The 23488-nt window shown below is 42.7% G+C and overlaps 2 protein-coding genes across 6 annotated transcripts in view; one reads left to right on the top strand and one right to left on the bottom strand.

The window, feature by feature from the left end:
- LOC144594813 (coiled-coil domain-containing protein 158-like) overlaps nt 1–23488 on the bottom strand; it is a 510587-nt gene that overhangs the window by 463358 nt on the left and 23741 nt on the right. The gene's annotated exons all lie outside the window — the stretch shown is intronic.
- The window catches only part of shroom3 (shroom family member 3), a 367834-nt gene that overhangs the window by 338756 nt on the left and 5590 nt on the right, over nt 1–23488 (top strand). For 4 of the 5 annotated variants that reach the window (XM_078401647.1, XM_078401682.1, XM_078401664.1 and 1 more), the window contains 4 exons: nt 4749–4834; nt 6053–6145; nt 8087–8902; nt 17387–17881. In XM_078401647.1, the coding sequence (XP_078257773.1) occupies nt 4749–4834; nt 6053–6145; nt 8087–8902; nt 17387–17881 (1490 nt within the window). The remainder of the gene's footprint in view (nt 1–4748; nt 4835–6052; nt 6146–8086; nt 8903–17386; nt 17882–23488) is intronic. The other variant, XM_078401654.1, reaches the window with a different exon arrangement.

Raw genomic sequence — 23488 nt, 5'->3', positions numbered from 1 at the left:
GAAGAAAAAATCTGTTTCAAGTCTTGGGAAATATTCATGCTTGGCAAATTTTAAAATAATGATAAGCGAATTTGTCATGACTCCCAACTTAATCTCTATGGTTAGAATACCAGACTATTAGCTATCAGGAAATCCTTTGTAATCCCAAACAACCCATTACTTGCATCCTCTCATTATAGATTTTATCTGTCTGGTGTTGAATAGCTTTGGTATTTATCTGTCTTTAATGTCAGTCATCATGTTGCAGTGATTCTCATGATGCTATTATAGTCGCGGTATCAGTTTGAGACTGGTAGCTGCACATAACATTTGCCTCGGAATTGCAATGCAGGTTCATATGCTTGAAGAGAGGCAGGTTCATTTGGGTTGAAACTCTAGTTAAATTTAACATTAGTACATATCTGGTGTAGCAATCCAAGTCCTGTAGAGATTTAAAACTATATTTAACAATATTAGTTCTTGGCAATATTGAACAAATACCTGATGTTTTCAAGTGTTTGAAAACAGTTTCAATTTCATTGCAGGAAAGTTGAGGTGCAGTGACCTCTTTAAGGTTCCTTTCTTTGAGCCGCCAGAACATGATCCGGCTTAGTTCATTCCTGAATACAAAGTGTGCAATCAATATAGATAATGTAATAGAACTGGTCTAAGATGCACAAAGCATAAAATTAGAATTCATGACTTGATAGTCTCTCAGCATGCACACTTTTACTCTCCTTGTACCTTGGCTTTCAGATAAAATTAAAACAAAAAATGCAGTGAAAGCTTCATTTTCATTTTTTAAACCAGAATTCCCAGTCAAGGGAAGATGTTTTCAGCTGCAATTGTTGAGGATAATCTGTCTTTTCTCAGGACGTAGTGAAAGTTTCATTCACTGTTGCAAATTTGCTCTTTAATTAATGTGATCAGATTACAATATGTTTACACAATTCTGACAGATGAAAATAATTTTCTGTGCACAGTCACAACTGGATGATTTTTCAGATTTGTGATGAGGAAAAATCAGTCTCTTTTGGCAAAGACTTTCATGCCATAGAATCAATATTTTTTTAAGAAAAATAAATTTTGGGAAAATCTTTCCTATCAATTGTCCAATGTATTGACCCAATCACGTAGGATATTTGTAGGCATGAGGAAGGACATTTAGCCCACTTTGGTTCTCTCATCCAGAATGACCCCACAGTCCTCCATTGCAGCAGCAAATTATTTCTTAACTAATTTAAAGGCTTTTTTTTTTAACATGTCAATCTATTTGGAAGTTCCTTACATATATTCTGCATTATCTATGAATAATTTTCCCGCAATTACTGACCTTATTGAGGACTACAAAATTATGAGAGACATAGGATAGATGGTCAGAATCTTTTTCGACGTAGACGGAGGAATTGGGAGTAGGGGATAGACTTTTTGCAGGAGACAGAGACTTCTTCCCACCCTGTCTCCTGCAAAAAGTCTATCCCCTACTCCCATCAGAGATGTCCTCATTCTTCAGGAAACGGGGCTTCCTCTCTTCCATTATAGATGAGGCTCTCACTAGGGCCTCTTCTATATCCCGCAGCTCCGCTCTTGCTCCCCCTCCCCCGATTCGTAACAAGGACAGAATTCCCCTCGTTCTCACCTTCCACCCCATCAGCCAGCGTATCCAACAAATCATCCTCCAACATTTCCATCACCTACAACGGGACCCCACTACTGGCCACATCTTCCCATCCCCTCCCCTTTCTGTGTTCCGCAGAGACCGTTCCCTCCATAACTCCCTGGTCCACTCGTCCCTTCCTACCCAAACCACCCCATCCCCGGGCACTTTACCCTGCAACCGCACGAGATGCAACACCTGTCCCTTTACCTCCCCTCTCAACTCCATCCAAGGACCAAAACAGCCTTTCCAGGTGAGACAGAGGTTCACCTGCACCTCCTCCAACCTCATCTATTGCATCCGTTGCTCTAGATGTTAACCTCTTTACATCGGCGAAACCTAACGCAGGCTCGGCGATCGTTTCGCTCAACACCTTCGCTCAGTCCGCCTTAACCAACCTGATCTCCCGGTGGCTGAGCACTTCAGCTCCCCTTCCCACTCCCAGTCTGACCTTTCTGTCATGGGCCTCCTCCAGTGCCATAGTGAGGCCCACCGGAAATTGGAGGAACAGCACCTCATATTTCGCTTGGGCAGCTTGCAGCCCAGCGGTATCAACATTGACTTCTCCAACTTTAGATAGTTCCTCTGTCCCTCTCTTCCCCTCCCCTTCCCAGTTCTCCCTCTATCTTCCTGTCTCCACCTATATCCTTCCTTTGTCCCGCCCCCTGACATCAGTCTGAAGAAGGGTCTCGACCCGAAACGTCACCCATTCCCTCTCTCCTGAGATGCTGCCTGACCTGCTGAGTTACTCCAGCATTTTGTGAATAAATACCTTTGATTTGTACCAGCATCTGCAGTTATTTTCCTATTCTAGAACTATAGATCACAGGCTAATGGTGAGATGGGGAAAAAACTTAAAGGAGATCTGAGAGAGAGGCTTTTCACACAAAGGGTAGTGAATATTTAGATTGAGCTGTTGCAGGAGGTGGTGGAGCAGACACTTCTAACTTTAAAACCTGTTTGGTCAAGTACTTGGATAGGAGAGGTTTAGAAGGATGTGGGCCTAATGCAAGCAGATGGCTTTAGCATAAATAGGTATCACAATTGGTATGGATGAAACAAGGGGCCTGTTTCAGTACTGTTTATCTTGAAGATACGGTAATTTTTTTAATTATCCTTTCCTAAAGTCCATCTGTCTGATTTTGTTAATTACTTTAAGTGTTCTGAATTTCAATGCATGGGAAGTGCCAATGAATTGGTAAATAAATCCTTTGTTCAAGAGATGGTGTAAAAACATCCTTGACAGCTCAACCTCAGTTTTGGGAAAACTGTTAGAGACAACTGGAACAGCACTTAGATTTGATAAAGGAGATGATTGGTTAAAGGGTAATCTGATTGTATATTTGGTGTGGTGGTGGGGAAAACTGATGGAAGGAATGCAGTAGATGACACCAATATAAACATTTGGGCATGTTCGCTCTTTAGGGTTTTCCAAGCATCTACTATCTGTCTCCAGACCTATTATAATATTTGACCTTTTAATGTTTTTGTGAATTGTTTCCAACATAGCATTTGAGGATGTGCTTTAACAATTTGTGCAAAACAAACTCCCAAATATAATGACTTGACAACTCCTTCAGAAGCCCATTCTGTCCATGGCTGCAAGGCTATATGTACCCACAGAATGCTGATACCAGGTCTGGGCTACAGCACTAACCTCACCCAGAGTAGGAGCTGTCCCTGAACTGGAGGATGCAGAAACATACTCAGAACCCACTCTTAGTTATTAAACATTTCTTGGATGAAAATCATAAGCAGGAGTAATAATTACAAAGGAATAGGATTCATTTGCAATACTTGCCATGGCGATGAAGACTGGGTTTGATGCAAAGTAAAATAGAACCCAGGGTAAACATTACTACTTCTGTATCTTTGCCTGTTAAATCTGTTCAAAGAAAGTTAAATCTGATCCACCGACTGCAAAACTGACACTTGCATTGAAACATTCTAACAGTCAGTTTGTTCCGATGACTCAAAGTCTAGGTGTTGACTTTGCATCTGGGTAGGATGGACATAACTTAATTTCTGGGGCCAGGAAGAATGCAGCAGATAGTGACCACGATCTTTCAAAATGACACTTCCATTGTGTATTTGGTCGTTGAATGGATAACATTTATACAATGCTTCTGCCACACACCAATGCTTCTCATCTTGGTTAAATGACCATTAACCCAATGTGACCATTATTAACAAACTTGACACAGTAAAAAAGACAAGTTTCAGGAATGGTTTTTGGTTCAACCCCCAGTCTGCCAAGTTTTAAGACCTCAAGTGGAGTCTGTCTCAAGGACAATGGACCAACCAGGAGTTCCTGTCCCTAGAAACTCCTGGTGGAAAGAGCACATAGGTTCTTTTGAGTGCCAAATATCAAGCTTCCCAATACAAGCTCCTGCAGTCAAATATCTTGTTTCTTTCCACTCATTGCCAATGCTTAAAAGGGAAAAGTCAGTTCAAATTCTGTCTGAGCCGTCTGCATAGTTCAGTGATATGGAGGCACAATAAATTACAGGTGCTGGAATCTGGAGCAAGAAAAGAAGAGCTGCTGCAGGAATTGAGAAGGTCAGGAAGCATCTGTAGATGGAAATGAACTGCTGACATTTCTGGTCTGCATCCTTCATCTGGACCAGCATCTGCACTCTCTTGTGCCTCCAGTTACGGCTCCACTGCAAAGTCTCTTCAAATTATGCCCCCTTGCAATTTTTGTCCTCTCGGGTAATTCGAGGAGGCCCTCCCTTGCTACTTCTCTTCTGTAATTTCTACTGCTCTTCGGCTGCGTTCTCACCCAGACTCTACCACAGCAACACGTCCTTCCTTGGTACTTGGCTTCACCACCATTTTGTTCAATGCGGTTTCCAGCTCCATTCCAGTCCTCCCAGTTCAGTCCCAGCCAAAAAAACACAGTCCAGACGAAGAGTCTCAACACAAAATGTCGACTCTATTTTCCTCCACAAATACTGCCTAACTCATTGAGTTCCTCAAGCAGCTCTTCTTTATTAGTTCAGTAGTATATTGTAAATTCATTATTTTGTATGGATTTTAAGATTAATTTGCATCCACATCACAAATAATCTTCAAGATGCTGGGTTATAATTATCCTTTTCTTTCATTCCAGGATGTTCTGTGTGCTATGAACAGAACAGATCTAATTTCTTCTTCGTCCAAGATGATGGGCACTGACTGCACGAGCAACACCTACGGGTTTGTAGTCTCTCTTGAAAATTGTGAATTCTCTCTTCCTCTCCTGTAACAGGGCACTTCAGACCAGAATTCAGGGCACTGTTTGGTTTAATCTGATTCAATGTTTTTTTATGTTCCAATTATAAATTCTATTTTTTCTTGTGAAGATAAGTGAAAGCTCATACATTTTAACATGATGAGCAATGTATTTTGTCCCATCACTCCTTATGAATGTACGAATGAAGTTCGTCCAGGCAGAAGGCAAGCATGCAGCAAGCTAACACCTAGTGTCAATTCTTCAAACCGTATCATGAAAATAGCCATCCAAAAGGCAAGTGCCTGTTGCCCACAGCAATAATGTTGCGTTGGGAACCAGTAGGAAGGCATTTGCAGTCCTGTTGGATGGCACTATATTATGACTAGAGCAACAAATCACCCCCTGTGTGTCGGCATTTGCACTCTGCTCAGCCGGACCGGTGACAGTTACGAGCACATCCTGTTTAGCTCTTCATACACTGAATGACTGGCTTGACACTAATTAAAGGTCATTATTTCCCTTTTCAAATTTTAAGAGTTTACCTCTCTCTCTTTCACATGTTTATTGCACTCACTTTAAAGTAGGAAAGTGTCACAAGAAGCTTCAAAGGCACAACAAACAAAAGGAAATTTGACAGCCAGCCATGTGAGGAATCTTTCAGATGAGCGTAGTGTCATGTGTTGTTTTTCGAGGGAAGAACTAATTTGTTTTAAGCAGGCGAGGTTCCTCTGGCCACACGTCCAAACTGCAGTCCCCATGGATGAGGACATTGCATGCCTGTTTACACATGACCAAACAGTTTGCTACACAAAGCCAGAGTTCTTTTAAGACTCTAAACTCTTAACTTGTGGTTCTTCCACTTACTATTCTGCCCAGTAACTTTAAATAGTTTTTCTCTCAGCAGACAGGCAATAAAGGAGTAATCTTAATAAAGTTGGGCCAGCATGATTCAGTCCACTTTCCATTAGCTTTGCAGGAGATGCATTCCATTTACTCAGAGGCCAATGCAGGTTTCCTCTCTGCTCCTGCTTTAATGTCCTTTTGATTAAAATATGTCTTCTGACAATAGAGCGCTGATTGTCTCTTGCAGAGGAACTTCAGGGTGCTCTTTTCAAACAATCCTGCAGGGCTTCTTAGTGCAGAGAGTAAACGAGGCAATCTGAAGTAATTTGGGGATGAAAATTGTGCTGCTTGGTTCACAGGGCTCTACTGGCAACTGGTTCCAGAGTTCAGCACGTGTCAAAGCTGCAGTCCGAGTGCAGGTGGCCGCTCACCCAGGCAGCCTCTCAAGACTGGTATGCAAAAGAACAATTGAAATGACAACTTTTATCTATAATAATTGTCTTTCCACTTATTTTTCATTTCTCCTTTACCCTCTCTTAGCCATTAACCTGACCGGAATATGGTTTTGTCCAGGGCCTTTCTGTTAAGTTCTTTATGTATAAACCAGTCAGTGTATATTTTCAATGTTTACAGTCCAATTGGAAGCTAACACTTGCAACAATGCAATTCTCCTTCTATACTCCACTGGAAAGTCAGTCTCTGGTTTTGTACTGAGGTGTCTAGAGTATGGAGTGACAGCTCAAGTTAGGGGTGACACAGTAGCACAGCGGAGAGTTGTTGCCTTCCAGTGCCACAGACCCGGGTTCCATCCTGACCACAGGTGCTGTCAGTACGGAGTTTATACTTTCTCCCTGTGACTGCATGGGTTTTCTCCGGGTTCTCCGGTTTTCTCCCACACTCCAAAGACATACGGGTTTGTGGGTTAATTGGCTTTGGTAAATTGTCCCTGATGTGAAGGATAGTGTTAATATACGAGGGTTGGTGGGCCGAAGGACCAGTTTCCCACTGTAGCTCGAAACTAAAAACAACTAAAGTTGAATAGAAGCGATTTTGGGGGGGGTGTCTCTGTTATTTCCAGTATCTGGATATAGAAAGCTCAATACTAAGCATAACAGTAAAAAGAACATTCAGCTGAATAAGCAAGAGCCAGTAGTAAATGTAAAATGATGACCTCAGAATGAAAAAAAAATAGATTGTCACACAAACTGCGAATATCTTGAACAAAAGAAACACAGATATTTAAAAGTGCGTATATAATTTCTTCAATAGAGGATAAAAATCGTTAAATCCATAACAAAGGCCATTATTGTTTTAGATTTTATAATTGGGGACAGGGGTGCAATACTAAAAAAAATTAAACTAGTGCTGTGTGTGGTTTTGGACAGATGGGATTAAAGACTGCATCATAGAATGGGTGCACATGGATAATGGCAGGCTTAGGAAAACAAAAAAAAGGGAAGCTGGAGTTACTTTGGAGGGACTTTTCCATGAGAGCACAATTTAAGAGGGGGCATTAGTAAGGAAGAGCTTTGCTCCCTTATCATATCATATCATATATATACAGCCGGAAACAGGCATTTTCGGCCCTCCAAGTCCGTGCCGCCCAGCAATCCCCGTACATTAACACTATCCTACACCGACTAGGGACAATTTTTAAAAAACATTTACCCAGCCAATTAACCTACATACCTGTACGTCTTTGGAGTGTGGGAGGAAACCGAAGATCTCGGAGAAAACCCACGCAGGTCACGGGGAGAACGTACAAACTCCTTACAGTACAGCACCCGTAGTCAGGATCGAACCTGAGTCTCCGGCGCTGCATTCGCTGTAAAGCAGCAACCCTACCGCTGCGCTACCGTGCCGTTATATCTAGAATTATGATTTTTTAGAGGCATAGAGAAATTCAAAATGGATGCAGGCCCTTCGGCCCAATTCATCCATGCTGACTAAGATGCCCATCTAAGTTAATCACATTGGCCCATATTTCTTCTGCATGAGGAACCCATGTAATAGAAATTTGTCCTCATTATAAGCATTAAATATGCATTGAAGTAATTGCACATTTACTTTCATAAGCAGAGACATCGCACAAATGTTGCTATATTGCACTTTGAGTGTAAACAATAAAGGGTGAACCTTGTGCTATGATATTTAATTTAAATTATCTTTAGGAAAATGAGAAAGCGATTAAGAAAATTTTCATTTATGCAGAAGCTTGCAAGAGCAAATTAAAGAAGCAAAAAGGTGTAGATATTTCAAGCCATGGTGAACACAGAGAGCAAGGCATGAGATCAATTTTACCAGCAGAGATGCGAAAGCAAATAAGTTGCTTGAAGGGCAAAAATGTCACCTTACGAAACTGACATTTAACTAAATTGCATTTACATTTAAAGGATTTTTAACAACGATGGCAGAAGCAAGCACACAGGACCATCTCTGTCAACTAGTTATGAGGATGAATTGGATCCCTTCACTGTAAACAAATTGCCGGTTAGAAACGAGAAGCAGAAATCCCTGGAAAATTACAGGCCCAGCAGCACTTCCTGCATCAGGCAGCTGACGAACACAGGACAATACAACTACTGGTCGACCCCAGAGATCCCAACACAAGACAGAGCCACTTCAGAACACTACGGCAAATCTATCTCCAGTGATCACGAGAACAGGAATGGCAGAAGCGCAGGGTCAGAAGCTTACCAAAACTACCTTCCAGAAGAAACTGCGTTGAAGAAGAAAGCAGTCCCACCACAGAGACCTCCAGCACCTAAATCGAAATGGGTCAACTCAGTAAATGATGACTCCATCAAGAGGGGCACGTTCCCTCCCATTGCCAGTTCAAATTACGACCTGTCTGAAAGGGACCAGTATCACATTGTAGGAACTGGCATTACACGTGAGCCTGAGCTACGACCTGCTCAACCGTCTTCCCCTCCGGCCAGCTTGCACTCGCTATCTTCCCTGTCAGAGTCGCGCCTCCAGTCATTCTTATTGTTCACGGATGAAGATGACGTGTTTGTCCAGGACAATCTGGACAATCGGTTCCCGGCCCCTGGAGGTTTTCGGCCCCTTCCGCCCCCACAACCACAGGATCCCAGAGCTGTACCGGAGACCAGAGACCACGAGGTTCCACCGCTGCCTTTCCTGAATGCTTTTAAAGATCAGAGGACTGAGGAATTATTTAACAGGAGAGATGAACAAGCTGTGACCAGGTAACTGCTAAATTATTATACTCTAGATTCACCGGCTTTTTAAAAGCACTGATGTGGGTCTGATGAATTCTTATCAAACATTTTTCTCTCACTTCCCACTCAATTTATATTTGAACCTATCATCATATCATATCATATATAGACAGCCGGAAACAGGCCTTTTCGGCCCTCCATGTCCGTGCCGCCCAGTGATCCCCGTACATTAACACTATCCTACACCCACTAGGGACAATTTTTACATTTACCCAGCCAATTAACCTACATACCTGTACGTCTTTGGAGTACATGACTTGATGTGATATTTTGTTCAGTAGAAATGGCTTAAAGTTCACGGTGTTTGAATTGATAGGTTGTGAGTATGGCTTTCCTTTGAGAATTATGCAATTTGAATTGTCATTCCTAGCTCTGGACATTGTGCACTGGTCTGATGTTGTCTCAGGACCCAAGAAAAAAATTGCGTTGTTGATGTCAATTTGTGTGTGGTACTGGCAATGGGAACCATATTATTTTCCATCACAGTTTAGAAGCTATAGTTAGGAAAGAATGCATAAGAATTAATCAGATATGTAAGATAGACACAAATGCTGGAGTAACTAACCAGTCAGGCAGCATCTCTGGATAAAAGGATCAGGTGATGTTTCAGGTCGAGACCCTTCATTAAACCATCATCTGCAGTTCCCTCTTACACACTTAATGTATGTGTACCCTGTTTCTCAAAACAAATTAACTAAAATTCACAAACGGAAGGATGTTTTTCAGTAAAGCAATGATGCAATTTGAGTCGCCCTGCTACAGTGAGGATGTACTTGAGTTGGAAATAGTGCAGAGAAAATTTATGAAGGTGTCAGTCCTCGAGGGCCTGAGGAAACATTGGGCAGGCTTTATGCCGTGGTGTGTTGGAGTCTGAGAGGTGACCTTACAAAGGTGAATAAAATTGTGTGGGAAATAGTCAGGATGAATGCAGTCTTTTACCCAGGGTAGGGGAATCAAGAACCAGAGGACATATGTTTAATGTAAGGAGCAAGATTTAATAGGAGCCTTGAGGGCAACTTTTTCATAGAGGGTGGTGGGTCTTTGGAACATGCTGCCAGAGGAGATGGTTAAGGCTGGTATCGTAACACTATTTTTAAAACATTTGGACAAATTGCATGAATAGGAAAGTTTTAGATGAATGTGGGCAAATGGAACTAGTTTAAATGGGGCATCTTGGTCAGCATGAATAAGTTGGGCTGAGGGGCTTGTTGTCGTGCTGTGTTACTCCAATGGCGGGGACTCTTAGAATGTAGCCAGCTCAGATGGCCCCTGGACAGGTTCTGAAAATGTGTGCAAATCAACTGGGCACAGTCTTCACTGATGTCTTTAACCTCTCATTTCAAGTCTACTGTCCCCGTCTGCTTCAAGGAAACCTCTCTCATTCCAGACCCCTAGAAAAATAGTGACCTGTCTCGATGACGGCCCAGTAGCTCTGACCTTGACCATAATGAAATACTTTGAAAGATTGGAGATGGCAAACATTTGCACCAATCTTCAGATAATCTAGAACCCCTGCAATCCACCTAGAGTAAAAATAGGTCTATGAAGGATGCCATCTTTATTGCACTACATTCAGCCTTTGATCACGTAGATAAGAACACCTATGTAAGGATGCTATTCATTGATTAGAGCTTATACCATATATAACCATATAACAATTACAGCACGGAAACAGGCCCGTTCGGCCCTACCAGTCCACGCCGACCACTTTCTCTGACCTAGTCTCATCTACCTGCTCTCAGACCATAACCCTCCAATCCCCTCCCATCCATATACCTATCCAATTTACTCTTAAATAATAAAATCGAGCCTGCCTCCACCACTTCCACCGGAAGCTCATTCCACACAGCCACCACCCTCTGAGTAAAGAAGTTACCCCTCATGTTACCCCTAAACTTTTGTCCCTTAATTCTGAAGTTATGTCCCCTTGTTGGAATCTTCCCCACCCTCAAAGGGAAAAGCCTACCCACGTCAACTCTGTCCGTCCCTCTTAAAATTTTAAAAACCTCTATCAAGTCCCCCCTCAACCTTCTACGCTCCAAAGAATAAAGACCCAACCTGTTCAACCTCTCTCTGTAGCTTAAGTGCTGAAACCCAGGCAACATTCTAGTAAATCTCCTCTGTACCCTCTCCATTTTGTCGACATCCTTCCTATAATTTGGCAACCAGAACTGCACACCATACTCTAGATTCGGCCTCACCAATGCCCTGTACAATTTCAACATTACATCCCAACTTCTATATTCGATGCTCTGATTTATAAAGGCAAGCATACCAAACGCCTTCTTCACCACCCTATCCACATGAGATTCCACCTTCAGGGAACAATGCACAGTTATTCCTCTGTTCCACTGCATTCCTCAATTCCCTACCATTTACCCTGTACGTCCTATTTTGATTTGTCCTACCAAAATGCAGCACCTCACACTTATCAGCATTAAACTCCATCTGCCATCTTTCAGCCCACCCTTCCAAAAGGCCCAAGTCTCTCTGTAGACTTTGAAAATCTACTACCAAATAAGCTCATCTCTAAACTTATGCACCTTGGCCTTAGGGACTCCACCTGCAACTGATATATAGACTTCTTAACCGGCAGATCTGTCAATTAGAATTAGTCATAACACTTCCTCGTACTTGTACACCATGGCTCTGTGGCCAAGTACAATGTCAACTCAATGTTTAAGTTCAGCGATGGTACCACTTTTGTCAGATAGATCAACAAGAACGATGGGGTGAAATACAGGAAAGAGATTGAGAACCTATTGCCGTGGTGTCAGGATAATAACTTGCCCATTAATGTTAACAAGACAAAAGAGTTGTTTGTTGACTTAAGGAAGCGAGGGAGTGAACACAACGTAGCTACTGTGGAGATGGTCGCCAGCTTCGGGTTCCTAGGCATCCATATCACTAGCAATCTAACCTGGTCCCTTCACACTGGTGATCAAGAAAGCACATCAGCCTACTTGCAGGTGTTTAAGAAGATTTGGCATGTTAATGAAGATTCACTTGACCGTCTACAGATGCGCTATAGAAAGTATTCTGATAGAATACATCTCAGCCGGGTATGGCAACTGTTGTGCTCTTGACCACCTGAACCTGCAAAGAGTGGTCTACACAGCCTCTCAGAGCCCTTCCATCCAGTCCATTTTCAAGATGAATTGCATCAGGATGGCTGAAATTGTCTGCCAATTTGGCCAATTCCTTTTTGCTCTCTTACCACCTTTGAAAAGATAAAGGAACTTGAAAACTCAGGTCTAGACTTAAGAACATTATCTGCTGTCTGATTCCTGAACCAACCACCTTTTTCACAGCCCATTCCCTGAGATGCTGCCAAATACTCTTAAATCTACCTCATTGGTTATTCCATTATTATACTTTAATATTCTTTGCACTTCTCGAATTTTCAGCACACTCTTGCATCATTCACTCATTGTATTGTTTTTATCATTACTATGCTGTTTATTCTGAGCTTTCATGGGGTAAATGATAAACTAATCAAATCTAATTTAATCAAAGCCAGGATCACTGTGTCTTCACCTCTCAATTTAAGCTCAACCTGAATAGACAGTTTGTAGTAGCTCCTAAACAAGATGGCATTGTCATAATTGCAGTACTCAATACTATCAAGTTGCTGCTCTGTATACATGGAACATGGTCCCACTTAAATGAAGAGAAGGGATTTCAAGATTGCAGTTCCTGGAAAGAACCTGCGGGTGGTAAGAAAAGACCCCATTCCCATGGCCAGTCACAGCCACCAGTGAGCAACTACAGGGGGAGCCAAGCAAGATGAACTCCTGGTGAGACATTGGGCAGTAGTTTGATCATCAACGTTGAAGGCCACATGGAGGGCCAAGAGTAATATTTCCAGGGCACAGTCACAAGGGAAGGTTCAGTTGACTTTGCTTAGGCCTGACACAGTACTGAGTGCGGGTGGAACTCTCCAATTGAAGAAGGACATTTCTGGAGAGTCCTCTGTGCATCAGCCAGATGACCCAGAGGAAAGGAAGGCTGCAGCGGGGATCAGCACTGTTCTGGGAAGAAATTAGGGTTAGGATATTTTGGAAGGGGAAGTGTGACCAGCGTCTTTTACACTGAAAGCTGGAATGGGAACCTGGTCTGCTGGGAATGAGATGAAGGAAGCAGGGACATTTATTCCTGGAGTCACTACATCAACTACCATTTCATTTATGTGGCCAGCCAGACCGTGTATTAGTTTGCAGTCCGTTCACTTTCTCTGACACTGAATTGCACAGAATTACAAGAATTACCCAGCAATTCAACTTTGCAATGTGAATGTGGAGTTATTTACTTGCATCCAGAAATGATGAGTCTATATTGAGTCAGATCTTTTTAGTTGCAGTGCAGCATCAAGACTTATGCAAGCAGCGAGAACAGGATCAGTTCAGCTATTCTACCTTCCCATCAGAACCATACTGTCATTCACCGAAGGATAGGTGTGGTGTGGTGCAAATTTTTAAGTCTCTGCCCTTAAAAAAATAATTAGGCTTTTTTATGTGATGGATCTGTGCATGTTTGAAACCCAACTATATAAGTATTCCCCTCAATAGTTAGCGTCCTAACCCAGCCGCTGCCAAAAACGCTACGGGTAATGGGAATAGCCCATTCCTCGGCTGGCGTATGGAGAACTGCTGCCACCTTGTGCTCAGCAAAGGAATTACGATCAATTGTGTTTTATTGCTGGTAATCCAGATCTCCTTTTCTCGTAGCAAATTCATGCAGAAAACAGAGAATAAAGGTAACGACAAAAATGACCAAGAGACAAGAGTGTTTTATTGCCATATGTTCCACATGGAACAATGAAATTCTTATTTGCTGCAGCACAACAGAATATGTAAACATAGTACACTGTAAACAATATGATAAACGAGAGAGAGAAAAAAAGTTCAGTGTATACATCGATCAGCCAAAACATTATGACCTGATGAGCCAAAACATTATGACCACCTGCCTAATATGCTGTTGATCCTCCGTGTGCAGCCTTGTCGTTTCAGAGATGCTCTGACCCAGTCGTCTGGCCATTACAATTTGGCCCTTGTCAAAGTCGCTCTGGTCTTTACTCCTGCCCATTTCTCCTGCATCCAACACATCAACTTCAAGAACTGATTGTTCACTTGCTGCCTAATATATCCCACCCCTTGGCAGGTGCCATTGTAACGAGATAATCAATGTTATTCACTTCGCCTGTCAGTGGTCATAATGTTTTGGCTGATCGGTGTATATATACACACACTCACAAGTACACACACACACATATATATAATAAAAATACACACATACACATACACACATACTCAAAAAACAAATAATAGTAATGCAATAATAATAATAGTCTATAGTAGTTCAGAGCTTATTGGAGGTTGTAGTGTTTAATAGCCTGATGGCCGTCGGGAAGAAGCTGTTCCTGAACCTAGACGTTACAGTTTTCAGGCTCCTGTACCTTCTTCCCAATGGCAGGGGTGAAATGAGAGTGTGGCCAGGATGGTGTGGGTCTCTGATGATGCTGGTTGCCTTTTTGAGGCAGCGATTCCAGTAAATCCCTTCGATGGTGGGGAGGTCAGAGCCGGTGATGGACTGGGCAGTGCTCATCACTTTTTGCCGTCTTTTCCACTCTGGATGTTCAAGTTGCCGAACCAGGCCGTGATGCAACCAGTCAATATGCTCTACTGCACATCTGTAGAAGATCAAGAGAATCCTCTTTGACATACTGAATCTCCATAATCTTCTCAGGAAGTAGAGGCGTTGATGTGCTTTACTTATAATTGCATCAGTGTGCTGGGTCCAGGAAAGATCTTTGGAAATATGCACGCCCAGGAATTTGAAGTTTTTGACTCTCTCCACCATCGTTAATATAAACAGGATTGTGGGTCCTCATCATCCTTCCTCTTCCAAAGTCCACAATCAGTTCATTTGTTTTACTGATATTGAGAGCCAGGTTGTTGTGCTGGCACCATTTGGTCAATCGGTTATTCTCATTTCTATACTCTGTTCTATACTCATCACCGTCTGTAATTCGTCCAAATCCGGTGGTGTCATTGGCGAACTTGAAGATGGAGTTCGCACTATGTTCGGCTACACAGTCGTGAATATAGAGTGAGTAGAGCAGGGGGTTGAGCACGCAGCCTTGAGGTGCTCCCGTACCGATTGTTAATGAGGAAGAAGTATTTCTGCCAATTTGAACAGACTGTGGTCTGTGGATGAGGAAGTCGATCCAATTGCAGAGGGATGCGCAGACCCAGTTCTGTGAGCTTGGAGCTTGGAGGGGATGATGGTATTGGACGCCGAGCTGTAGTCTATAAACCGCCTGACGCAATTTATTGTCCCAAGTGGTCCAGTGCGGAGTGGAGAGCCAGTGAGATTGCATCCTCCGTTGACCTATGTTTCTATGACCTGTTGTGATGGTAGGCCAACTGTAGTGGGTCGAGGTTCTTGCTGAGGTTGGAGTTGATATACACCATAACCAACCTCTCAAAGCACTTCATCACCATGGACGTTAGTGCCGCTGGTCGATAGTCCTTGAGCCACGTCACCTTACTCTTCTTGGGTATTATTGGTGCCCTCTTAAAGCAGGTGGGAACCTCAGACCTCAGCAATAAGAGGTTGAAAATGTCTGCAAAAACTCCAGCCAGTGGTCTGCACAGGTTTTGAGAACTTGACTGGGTATACCAAGAGGTCCAGGCACTTTCCGAGGGTTCACCCCGCTAAAAGATCTTCTGACTTCGGCCTCTGTGACTATGACTGTAATACCATCAGGGTGTATGGGGGCTCGGGAAGGCACATCAGTGTTCTCCCTATCAAAGTGTGCGTACAATGCATTGAGCTCGACAGGGAGAGATGCTTCGCTGTCGCTTATGTTCAATATCCCATATTCTATTTGTGATTTTGGAGCAGTTCTGTCAAGGGTGATGCTGAGACATAATTATTCATATTTTGCATATGAGAAGTTTGAGCATAGGTTTGGGAAAGGGGTATAAGCAGGTTACCGACCGGGTGGATGTCTGCATTGGCACTGACAGGGTTAAGTGAAGCAGAATGGGAGCATGAACACCAACACCTGTGGCAGTAAATTCCCTGATGTGAAGCAGCTGAAAACCACAATGAAGAAAGGGAAGTGTTCGCTTCTGTCAATAAATTAAATTGACATATTGTGAAAAGACAGTGCATTATCTTGAGTTGAGTGATGGAAGAACATAATCAGATAATTTGAGGGCAGAATCAATTTTACCCTTGCTTAAAGTTAAAGCCCAAGTAATGTATGGAATAAATCCTTGGGGGAAAGAATGCCAAGATGATGTGTGTATTAAAAACCCTTGAGCTAGAAGTCCATGCTTGTTCTCGTATCAACGGAGTTTACATGTGGAAGCAGAGTACAGAATGCATCTGTTATTGCTTTGAAACTGACTGATGATAAATTTATTTTCAGCTTCCATTCTAAATACAAAGCAGCAAATATGTATTGATTTGAGAGTTAACTGTGGTATTTTATATTTCTCAGTTAGACTCTAGTAACAGATGCCTTTTGCTATTAGGATAAATAAAGTCCAAAAATAAAGCTGGATCTGTTAGATGAACTGCAATTAATGTGGAGTTAACATAATGCTGTTGGATCCTGAAGTTACATTTCTTTAAAATCAAATTTTATTGTAAAATCATATATGGTTTCTAGTCTAATTATGTTGATTACTGTGTTTTCTTTGTCTCACGGTTTACTTGAACCCTACACATTTTATTCAGGAAAATTTCTCAGTAACCAGTGCTGCCAGAACCACTGTAAACAGCATCAATGTCTGGTATTTTAGTTACTAAACCAATGAAAATGCAGTGTAAGGGTTCCCATCTTTGTGCTTCCCTTTGTGCTTCTCAGTGTGTTTGTCCCTATCAAGATTGTAATCCCACTGAGTGAAGTGGAGGCAGTGAAATAAAGCAAAAAGTATTGAAATAACAGTACAGTTATACCACTCTACACCCGAGACAGGGAATAAAATCACTCGGATTGAGCAATGTTATAAAACGTTCATTGGAATTATAATACTGCACTGTGCAATTAACTACCAATTTATTTGCCATAATAAGAATAGACAACATAATTCGAAGACGTTAGATTTATATAAGGTGGGTGGGGACATGAGAATCAAATGCAGCTAATAAATGGCACACAGTCTGATTGATAGAACACATTGCTTTAATAATTCTAAAATACATCAATCACTCAGTTTGCACTAATGAATTGAATGTAATGTCTTCTAACACAACATCTAAAGTGTCAAGCCTTAACAAATTTAATAAGAAATTTAGCATATTAAATACAAACATTGGTTCAGCAATTTATTTCCTTTACTCATTAATGACGGACTTATGAAGTTGGTTTACAAAATGTTCACAGACGTAATCCCTCTCAGCTACAGTAATGATATATATTTTTACATTTTATAGGTTTTCAGAAAGCGATTCCACCAAGGGCCAGGTGCCTGTGATAAATGACGCAGATGAAAATGGCCGTGCAGTCCCGCTATGCAGCTGCTGTTCCCAACACAGCACCAGTGCAAATATACCAACCACGCTTCCAACCCGGGAAGAAGCGCACTCGTCCCAAACTGAGCATTGCCAAAGCCAGAGCTGGGATTCCCCACGTGATCAAATGGGAAATGCGGCCACAAGCCTGGAGAGCTCGGACTGTAACCTCGCTGCATTGCCAATGGAAGAAATCAAGAAATCGCCCGAGGACCTCAAGTCAGAAGAACTTACCAAGGAGATCATTGGCAAAGACAAGTCTTTGGCAGAGATTTTAGATCCAGATTCAAATTTGAAGACAACCATGGACCTGATGGAGGGCATTTTCCCCAGGGGCAGCGCAGTGAGGCAGGAGGTGCAACATCGAAGGCCACGATTACAGAAGATGGTCACAAAATCTGTGTCTGAGGAGGATAAGTAAGTTGCAAAGCTTTTTAAAGGGTAGAATCAAATAACTCTAGCACAACAACTAAACAGTGTTTGCAATGTATTTACGTCAATGCTATTTCGTCATAAGTAAATTAAATGCAGCAGCTTCCCTCTCCTGTTAGGTGAAACCAGTCATACTAACTCAGGCATTGTCCATTCCCAACACTGCATGAATAGAGGGGCACAAGTTGCCCATTGGCAATGATAATGTTGTAATTACCTGTGCTTAGTGTAATCATTTGATAGTAAACCAGAATGAATTTTGGTCCTAAACTTGGAGAACACTAAACATGCCTAAAAAATATATACAATAAACCCTCGTTATAAAGGATCATATGGGGGGGAGGGGGAAAGTGGTGTCCACTATTGCCGATTGTCAGCTGTAATCAAGTAAGTTATTATCATTGTATGTAGTTAAAAGAACTGCAGATGTTTGTTAATACACAAAAGGACACAAAATGCAGGAGTAACTCAGTGGGTCAGGCAGCATCTCTGGAGAACATGGATAGGTGGCGTTGGGGCCCTTCGTCAGATTGATTCAGTCTACTGAGTTAATCCAGCACTTTGTGTTGTTCCACCTTAAAACCAAATGTCTCTGATCTGTACGGGCGAGTCCTGCCCAATCAGTCACCCTACGTCCAGTCGTCGCAGCCCCTGGCACTCCTCCCCCCCCCCCCCCCAGTCTGCCACCAACGACAAGACGCACCAGACACCGCGTGCTGGCTACTGCCCGCTCCCGGCCTCAAACCCCCCTCCCAACCTCCCTCATCCGCAACTGCCAACATCCTCGGTGGCGATGGAGGGTGGGAGGAGAGGCCGATTTGACAGAGCAACAGGAGAAGGAGGCGGTGGCTGCAGTGGAGTGGGGAGCGATCAAAGCGATGGGCCGACAGAAGGGAAGCGGCAGCAGGTGAGGGGAGGGAGCCCCACAGTGACCGAGCCAGTCCCACCAGCAGCAGTGGCCCGAAGAAAGCATTGACCCCAAGAGGCACAACGTGAGCCACAAAACACAGCTGTGTCACCAGACCGTGCGGTGGGGGAAGAAGGGCTCGCGAGTCGGGAGTGGGGGTCTGATGCCAGGGCGGGGGGAGGCCATGTGAGTCAGGATAGTGTCGGCAGTCCGTCCGCCATAACCAAAATCATTTTAAACGGGGTCCATTAAACTGAGGGTTTGCTATATACACCATTGGCAAAACACCACAGCTTTCGCTACAGGGACAGGTTGGCGTGAAAGTTATTGACCTCAAGGTTATTGACCCCAACGGCCTATTGACCCCAAGGTTCCCTTCATAATAACCATGATCCTAAGCATGTTTGCTGTCATCACTTTGAAACTAATAGCAGCTTCTGCCACACCTGTCTGTGGGCAAATGATAACTGGGACACAGATGCTGCAGTCATTGACACACTCTGTTCTTTGACGAGGTTGGAAGTATTGTTCACCCAATCAGAAGCACAAGTGCATTGGTGGAAATTTAACTTTTTATCAATCATTCTAATTGTAATTAACATTGAAAGTATTAGTTCAGTGCAGTTTAGTTTATTGTCACGTGTACCGAGGTACAATGAAAAGCTTTTGTTGTGCGCTAACCAGTCAGCAGAAAGACAATGCACAAATACATCATCTTGCCCAAGGTGTAAATAGATTTTTAATGATATGTTAAGCCATAATTATTGCTGAACAAACTCCAATATTGATAGAAAATTCTACGCAGACCCCGATTGTTTTAACTTGGTACATGTAAGGGCTTTTAAACTTTCTGGTTTGCTATCTGTGGGAATGATTTCACTTGACTGATGGCTTGGCCACATTGATCAGAATGTGAGGCACTCTGCAGGGGCCAGAGCAGAAACTACACTCCAAGCCCACCCAGAGCTTAGAGGCCTTCATTCACCCTGGGTATTAGGGGGATGCATGTGTTTTACATGTGTCTATGAATGTGCTTTATTTTTATTGTGTAGACATGCTCACGTCTGTTTATAGTTGTGATTGTATGTATGCTATGTGTGTTATTCTATGCAAAATGCAATGGTAGTTGGTGTCACTTAAACATCCCTTTTTGAAATTAATAATAATTTCAGAGGATAATTGTGGATGAGGGGAGCCAACTTGAATCATGCACTCAACGATCGTGATACCCCTTTCACATTTTCTAATGGTTTCTGAAACAATTCTAAGGTTTTCCCTTCTCTCAGGAATCGTGTGAAAAGGGAGCTTTTCAGATTGATTGTAAAGGGACTTGTCTCAGTTTGGAGTCGATGACCCCTTGTTGTACCCCATTGTGTATGTTTGCATTTAAAGTAATATTTGAGTTTATGTTCTTGCATACCATAAACCCTCTGAATGTACCTCTCTGTAACATCTCTTGCAACTTTACAAACCCAAATATCTTATAACCCGGGCTCCAACTTGATTGATTAAACCATTGCCTCCACTTTTGCCTGTTTCATGGATATCAGAATGGACAATTAGACCATTGTGAGGTTTACTCATTACGTCCTCCATTTTATTGTAGTTCATTTTGTTTTATCATCTGGTCACTGAATGAAAGTTGACCTTTTGAAAACTGTATAAAATTGCATTGCAATGCAGCATATTTTGGTAAAACTGTACATAATAATGACACATAAAACCAGTAATAGTCCAATATGATGCTGATCTATACAGCACTGAGAGGTGTGATTCCTAGTGTGGGATTTAGTTGACCAGGGTGCCTCCAACCTCAAAGGAAAATAAGTCAAGGATTCCTGCTCTCGCCACCGTCCATGTTAACTTTTAAGAAGTGCTCTTGCATGATGGAATCATATTTGGCCAATACCCCAAAATCAAACAATAATAACCATTTGCACTCGGATCCAGACCATGCCAAATCAAAAACCTACAGCCCGGAAGATGGCCATTTGATCCATCATGTTTGTGTTGGGTCTTTGTACGAAGTAAAGTTGCCAGTAAGAAACATAGAAAAATATGTGCAGGAGTTGGCCATTCGGCCCTTTGAGCGAGCATCGCCATTCAATATAGTCATGGCTGATCATCAGAAATCAATACCCCGTTCCTGCTTTCTCCCCCATATCCCTTAATTCCTTTAGCCCTTAGAGCTAAATCTAACTCTCTTGAAAACATCCAGTAAATTGACCTCCACTACCTTCTGAGGCAGAGAATTACACATATTCACAACTCTCTGCGTAAAAAAATATTTTCCTTGTATCAGTCTTAAATGGCCTACCCCTTATTCTTAAACTGTAACCTCTGGTTCTGGACTCCCCCAACATCGGGAACATTTTTTCTGCATCTAGCCTGTCTAATCCTTTAAGAATTTTATGTGTTTCTATAAGATCCCCTCTCATCCTAAATTCCAATGAATACAAGCACAGTCGACCCATTCTTTCATAATAAGTCAGTCCCACCATCCCGAGGATTAACCTGGTGAACCGATGTGGCACTCCCTCAATAGCAATAATGTCCTTCCTCAAATTAGGAGACCAAAATTGCACACAATATTCCAGGTGCAGTCTCTCCAGGGCCCTGTACAACTGCAGTCGGACCTCCTTGCTCCTAAACTCAATCTCTCACAATGAAGGCCAACATGCCATTGGCTTTCTTCACTGCCTGCTGTACCTGCATGCTTACTTTCAGTGACTGATGTACAAGCACACCAAGGTTTCGTTGCACTTCCCCTTTTCCTAATTTAACACCATTCAGATAATAATCTGCCTTCCTGTTCTTGCCAACAAAGTGGATAACCTCACATTTATCCACATTATACTGCATCTGCCATGCATCTGCCCACTCACCCAACCTCTCCATGTCACCCTGCAGCCTCATAGCATCCTCCTCACAGCCCACACTACCACCCAGCTTTGTGTCATCCACAAACATGGAGATGTCACATTTAATTCCCTCATCTAAATCGTTAATATATATTGAAAATAACTTGGGTCCCAGCACCGAGCCTTGCGGCATCCCACTAGTCACTGCCTGCCTTTCTGAAAAGGGCCTGTTAATTCCCACTCTTTTGCACACTAATCTCTTGTGTGGATCCTCATCAAAGGTTTTTTGAAAGTCCAGATACACCACATCCACTGGCTCTCTCCTATCCATTCTACTTGTTACATCCTCAAAAAATTCCAGAAGATTAGTCAAGCATGATTTCCCCTTCATAAATCCATGCTGACCGACCGATCCTGTCACTGCTTTCCAAATGTGCCGTTATAACATCTTTACTAATTGACGCAAGCATCTTCCCCACTACCGATGTTAGGCTAACTGGTCTATAATTCACCGTTTTCTCTCTCCCTTCTTTCTTAAAAAGTGGAGTTACATTGGCAACCCTCCACTCCACAGGAACTAATCCAGAGTCTAGAGAACATTGGAAAATGATCACCAATGCATCCACGATTCCTTGGGCCTCATCCTTGAATACTCTGGGATACAGATCATCAGGCCCTGGGGATTTATTTACCTTCAGTCCCAACAGTTTACCTAACACTGTTTCCTGACTAATGTGGATTCCCTTCAGTTCCTCCCTCCCACTAGATCCTCGGTCCCCTAGTATTTCCGGGAGATTGTTTGTGTCTTCCTTAGTGAAGACAGAACCAAAGTACTCATTTAATTGTTCTGCCATTTCCTTGTTTCCCATTATAAATTCACCTGTCTCTTATTGTAAGGTACCTACATTTGCCTTTATTAATCTTTTCCTTTTTAAATATCTAAAGGAACTTTCACAGTCAGTTTTTATATTCACTGCAAGCTTTCTTTCATGCTCCTTTTTCCCCCCTCTTAATTAACCCCTTTGTCCTCTGAGTTCTAAATCTCTCCCAGTCCTCCGGTTTTCCGCTTCTTCTGGCCAATTTATCTGCCTCTTCCTTGGCTTTAACACTATCCTTGATTTTCCTCATTAGCCACAGTTGAGCCGCCTTCCCAGTTTTATTTTTTCGCCAGACAGGGATGAACTATTTTTGGAGTTCATCCATGTGGTCTTTAAATCTTTGCCATTGCATCTCCACTGTCAACCCTTTAGGTATAATTTGCCAGGCTATCCTAGCCAATTCCCGTCTCACACCTTCAAAGTCTCCGTTCTTTAAGTTCAGGACCCTAGTCTCTGAATTAACCATGTCACTCTCCATCCTAATGCAGAATTCCACCATATAATGGTCACTGTTGCCCAAGGGGCTTTGCACAAGAATATCGCTAACTAATCCTTCCTCATTACACAATGCCCGGTATAGGATGGCCTGCCCTCTAGTCGGTTCCTCTACATATTGGTTTAAAAAACCATCCCGTGTACATTCCAGGAAATCCTCCTCAGCGATGTCACCAATTTGGTTGGCCCAATCTATATGTAGATTAAAGTCACCCTTGATAACTGCTGTACATCCCTAATTTCCTGCTTGATGTTTCCATTGTTTAGTTTAAACCCACCCGTGTAGCACTAGCTACACTCTGGCCTGCCAGAATGTCAGTCCCCCTCCAATTAAGGTGCAACCCGTCCCTTTTGCACCCCTGCCCCAGAAGAGATCCCAGTGATCTAGAAATCTCAATCCTTACCCCCTGCACCAACTCCTCAGCCACACATTCAGATCCCCTATCTCCCT

Source organism: Rhinoraja longicauda, chromosome 1 (genome assembly GCF_053455715.1).
Source record: "Rhinoraja longicauda isolate Sanriku21f chromosome 1, sRhiLon1.1, whole genome shotgun sequence".
Taxonomy (NCBI): Eukaryota; Metazoa; Chordata; class Chondrichthyes; order Rajiformes; family Arhynchobatidae; genus Rhinoraja; species Rhinoraja longicauda.
The sequence above is the reverse complement of the archived record's forward strand: the minus strand, read 5'-3'. Positions and strand labels throughout refer to the sequence as shown.